At 45.7% G+C, this 5270-nt stretch overlaps 1 protein-coding gene across 1 annotated transcript in view; it reads right to left on the reverse strand.

Moving 5' to 3' along the window:
• The window catches only part of BPHL (biphenyl hydrolase like), a 22048-nt gene extending 17317 nt beyond the window's left edge, over window positions 1–4731 (reverse strand). Inside the window, exons 1-3 of the mRNA XM_007452096.1 lie at window positions 4608–4731; window positions 2080–2246; window positions 630–783 (exon numbers count right to left, since the gene is read on the reverse strand). Of these exons, the coding sequence (XP_007452158.1) occupies window positions 630–783; window positions 2080–2246; window positions 4608–4731 (445 nt within the window). The remainder of the gene's footprint in view (window positions 1–629; window positions 784–2079; window positions 2247–4607) is intronic.
• Between the last annotated feature and the right edge of the window lie 539 nt (window positions 4732–5270).

Below are 5270 nucleotides of genomic sequence, written 5' to 3' on the forward strand. Positions count from 1 at the left end.
AAAAAAAAAAAAAAAAAAAAAAAAAAAAAAAAGTGTGACTAGCACAATAATTCTTTATCAAAGTATGCGGGTTCACGTTTGAATACAATGTTCCCTTCCACACTCACCTACTTGAAACGAGCCTGTAAATAACACTTCAAGTCAACCCCCTCCTTCCTTGAGGGTCACTATCACAGTAGGAAATGAAAATATGAACTTTACTTATTAGCCTTTTCCTGACTCATAAAAAGTGTCACGGGCTTCCCTGGTGGCTCAGTGGTTGAGCGTCCGCCTGCTGATGCAGGAGACGCGGGTTCGTGCCCTGGTCCGGGAAGATCCCACATGCCGCAGAGCGGTTGGGCCCGTGAGCCATGGCCACTGAGCCTGCGCGTCTGGAGCCTGTGCTCCGCAACGGGAGAGGCCGCAACAGTGAGAGGCCCGCGTACCGCAAAAAAAAAAAAAGTGTCACTTCTGGAAATAGGAAACTTTAAAATACAGATTAGTTAAATTGCATTACTCTCCTGAGAACTCACCACCTTCCCACATTACAGCCAAGGAAATGGATGAGACATGACTTGTCAACTCACATCAAAACAGGGCCTGAGAAAGGTCGGGGGAGGGGAGGCTGCTCTCCAGGTGGAGGGACTTACCCCGATAAATCTCCTCGTCCTGGTCAGTCACGTAGGCGTTGGCCCCCCAGATCACCATCTTGTTGATGTAGGATGGGTATCTTGCAGCTGCAATGAGGGCTGTTATCCCACCATCACTCCACCCCAGCAAAGAGACCTTCTTAAACTTCAGCATCTGTAACAAATACCACGAAATGCACAGCGCAGGTTATGGCTCCTCGCTGCGGAGAGAGCTTGATGATCGTCAAGTATCAGAATCGACACAGCTGTGGTGTGTGGCGTGTCAACTGGCCATTAAAGAAAAATCCTAGAGTCCACCATCTGATGACATAAATGTTTCTCTCAATTAGTTGTGGTGCAAATATGATGATCATAAAAACGTAAGTACACAGTATTGTTTTGAATGATGAGGGGACTACATCTTCTGGTTGGATAAAGTCTCAAGGAACCAGAAACAGCGGAGATCAGCTGTACTTGGACGTGACAACGTGTGTGCGTCCGTGCAGGTCTGAGTGAAGACTTTGAGGACAGGTATGCAGATCAGAGAGGGAAATGGGAGAGTCGCTGCATCTGATAAAGCCACTGACTGCAACTATGGGAAGAACTGGCTACAGGAAGGCCGGGAAAGAATGATGGTGGTTACACTGGTCTTCGGGTAATCAGCCAGCCTCCGAGAATGTGTTTGACAGGGAAGATGAGCATCTCAGAGATGCTGCCGAGAAGTAAACACTGAATGATGAGGGAAATTTAAAGAAGTAATGAATATCAGTCCAAGACATCTGCTGATGGGACTCTAAATTGGTGTGACTACCATGGATAATACTTTGGCACTATCTTGTAGAATGAATATCTGCATCTCCCGCCACTCAGCAAGTCATCTCCTAAATGTGCACGGAGCTCTCATACACGTGTACCAAGTCCACACCAGCACTGTCTGCAATAGCAAAACATGAGCGCCACAACGTCCATGCACAACACAATGTTCACTGCACTTCCGTGTATAATTGCATTCGCACGCGCGCGCGCACACAAGGCAACTTAGAAATTATTTAGCCACCATCAGAAGGGAGAATTCAGACACAGTGTATCCATACAACAGAATACTAAGTGCCTATTATAAAACTGAAGAAAATTTGTATTTATTGGCATGGAAGTATCTCCTTGATCAACTGTTCAATGAACAGTAAGCTGGAAAATCATTAGGTAGAGTAGGAGGCCATCAATACAGAACTGTGTGCTTGTATGTGTAGCAAGATTGCCCAGAAAGGCAGAGCCTCAAAGTCTTGGTAGCAGTACCTCTAAATAGTTAGATTGTTTGATATATCTGTTCTCCTCTTTATACCCATCTGAACCCTGAATTCTCTATAGGAGTCACGTGATATTACCCTTGAAGAAACAACAAACAAAAACAAAATAAATGAAGACAGGCCCAGCCACCCTCCTCCTCTGGGCTCTTGACTAAGAGACCCACCTTCATCAAATCAACAGCATCTTTTGCATCCCTTTCAAAAAATTCTACTGGGAAATCTCGATCTGGGGGTCTGGAATGTCCGTACCCTCGGGGATCCCAGGCAACCACCGTGAAGAGCTTCTTATTCAGGTTCTCAATCTGAGGTCCAAAATCAGTCTCTCCACTTCCTAAAAGTAGTCACTTGGTTACACTCCAGTAAATGCTTTCATTGTTTCAAACACACTACATCAGAAGCAGAAACAACTACAAACTTAAAGTAACTAGTTTCTACTCAAAGTTAGACCTCAGCTGTAACCAGCAAAGCAGCTTCCTTTCTTGCTGGAGTTCAGACCTACCCCCCACCTCCCCCTAGTGGCTACTCTGAGAAGGACAGAGGCCCTGATTTTTCATTTGGTCCTGTATTATTTCAGCACGTTTGATCTCTCTTCAGCTTAATCATGTTTATTAAAAAAAAAAAAAAAAAATTCATGAAACTGCATAGAAATAAACTTACTGATACAACATGCTTCTGGGTTATTTTTTATTTCTTTTTTTAAAAATGACTGTTACAAATGAGAGAGATCTTAACAATATGTGGAGACACATTAATGAGATTTGACCCTAGTCATTCAAAGCAGAATTCTAAAATCCCAGATATCTTTTACTAAGCTAATGTGAATAGCCCTGAAGGTTTTATTTTCTGGTTATAACTAGAAACGAGAAAATTAAACTAAAACACTGAAATGAGGGGGGAAGGAAGGGTGTGTTGGGAAGAAATCAAGTTAGTTTGTTTCATGACAACTGTATGAACCAGCGTATGTTAGCAAGTAGAGCCACGTTCTCAGGCTGGCGGCAGACCTGACCAGCAGCCCCCAGCCTGCCCACATGGTCACAGCCACCGTGTGCACAGGCAGGGTTGTCTTGTGTGGTCCACACAGTGTGGAAGGCCAGACTCCCAAGAAGCCCAGGGGCCAGACTCCCAAGAAGTCCAGGGGCAAGTCAGCATCTCATTTCTAAGCTCTGCTTGATTTCTGGGGACTCATAGCTCAGGTCACAAATGGATACTAAACGTCTCACTTAATAAACTGGCAATTATTAGAAAATGTCTTTCAATGCTGCAGGATCATTTAATGTCATCAAGGATGATGATGTCACTCTTCCTGACAAGATATACCTTCCTCAACATCAGGTAAACCACCCAGAAAACCCAAGCTGAAAGCATAACTGGATTTCCAGCACATGCCTACTGCTCTGACATCTGAAGCTTCTCTCATGATTACTGAACTGGAGGGTCTTCCAGGGAACTGCGCTGAAAGAGGGGCAGGAAGTGAGAAGGTGGGAAAAGGCAACAGTGTAACTAAAGACCAATTTCAGAAACAGTAATACCTGGCACACAGGTATACATCTGAAGACCAGTGCAAAGACCATTTGAATACTAAAACCTTAATGAAATTACTTTAAGGAATAGTTACCAATATGAGATACCTGAGAAGGAAACACATCAACACTGGTTGCCCGTGGGTAGGGGAACTGTGTGCTGGGGGACAGTAGTTTAGGGGAGAAACTTGCTGTTCGATTTTTGAATCAGGTTAATGTTTTACACAAGCAAAAACTAAATTGCCAAAAGCTTTTTATACCTGGATAATGACAGCAATACTGAAACAATGGCAAACTGTTCATTGCTTTAGCTCTACATCAGCCATTGGAGTAAATATGGTCCTCCATTACAACAGCTCAAGGGAAAAAGATACTAAATACTATCTGGACAGAGACACCTCAATAGCTACAACAGTGCCACTATCAGGTGAGGCTACATCGAGAGGAACCATCATGTAACTGAAAAATTTTAGCATTTTACTTTTAAGAGAAGGAAGCAAATCATAAGGAAATAAGTATATACTGGGATTACTTAACTAAATTAAAAATAAAACAATACTAAACCCCTTAAAACCAAATTTGAGATGCCCTGGGATCACTGGAAATTCCCCCCAACCCCGAACTTTCTACATCTAAACTACTCATCTGTAAGAGGAGATCGCAACCCACCTGGCTTTACCACGCTCCGTTCACGCCAAACTAATTCTGATCTTCAAAAAGGCTTTAAGCCCAGTTTTGTTCTTAGCTCTGATCTTAGCTGAACATACAGTCAAGCACAACAGGGCAATCAGTCCAACTTTTAGCAGCAGAAGTCTCACATCCTGGAAGCCCTCAGTTCCAGGCAAACTGGGCCGCTGGTCACACCACACACTCATCTCCTTCCTTCACCCATCCCTTCTTCCCACACTGCTTTCCTTGACCCGTCATCCCCCTAAGTTGTAAGCAACTACACCGTGTTGGACTTGCATGGAAGAAAACTGGGTATTTAAAGGAACAAAAACTGCATAAAGTAGAAAGGTATCTTTCTACATCACCTAAAATTGACTGTAGCAAGTTATTACTTAAAGCATCTCAGCAAAGCTCTAAAGTTAATCATCAAGCCTGGGCATCTAGGACTGTGAATGCAGCACAGATGACACAGCATGCAGAGCATTTGGTAAAAACCTCCAGACCCAACATTCCTGGGAGCAGCAGGACCACGTGCTCTCCACCTCCAGTCCGCAGGTAGTGCAGGTGGACGCCATTCACAGCCACTTTGGCGGAGGTCACAGAGGAGCTGGAAGAGAAAAGCCCCATCCCCAGAGGAAAACTACTGAGCAGCACGAACGTGAGGCCAAAGCCAGGCTTTTACACACAAATCGGCTGCAGTACCCTCCCCAGGTCCCTCGGATTATTCTGATACGTGCTTCAGTTTTCCAGACCTAAAAAGGGCCCAGTTTGTTTCCTCCCCACCACACTGCACATCTGGGCTGCGTCTTCAGGTTTGAAATCCTACAGCACCAGCTCAGGGCTTATCCCACAGAGGCACCGAGAGGCCTGCTGAAGTCAATGGCCACACAGGCCACCCTACAGGCCCACGCTGGGGTGCCAAGATGCAGGCTGACACAGGAGCCCCCGCCGTGGAATGCCAGGTGGGCACCGGCACAGACCCTGGAGCCACTCGTCTGGGCCTCAGCAGGTCCAGAGGAGGCACCCGGACCTTAGGCTGCATTGGTGGCGTTCCCAAGGATGAGGCTGGTCTCAGGGTCCAGGGGAACGGCCCTGATCCCGAGGCTGTAGGCATCTGGCCTCTCCATTCTCCAGCCAGCCACATGAGGGCCCCCTGGTCAGGAATG

This window comes from Lipotes vexillifer, unplaced genomic scaffold, assembly GCF_000442215.2.
Source record: "Lipotes vexillifer unplaced genomic scaffold, Lipotes_vexillifer_v1.1 scaffold1162, whole genome shotgun sequence".
In the NCBI taxonomy this organism is placed as follows: domain Eukaryota; kingdom Metazoa; phylum Chordata; class Mammalia; order Artiodactyla; family Lipotidae; genus Lipotes; species Lipotes vexillifer.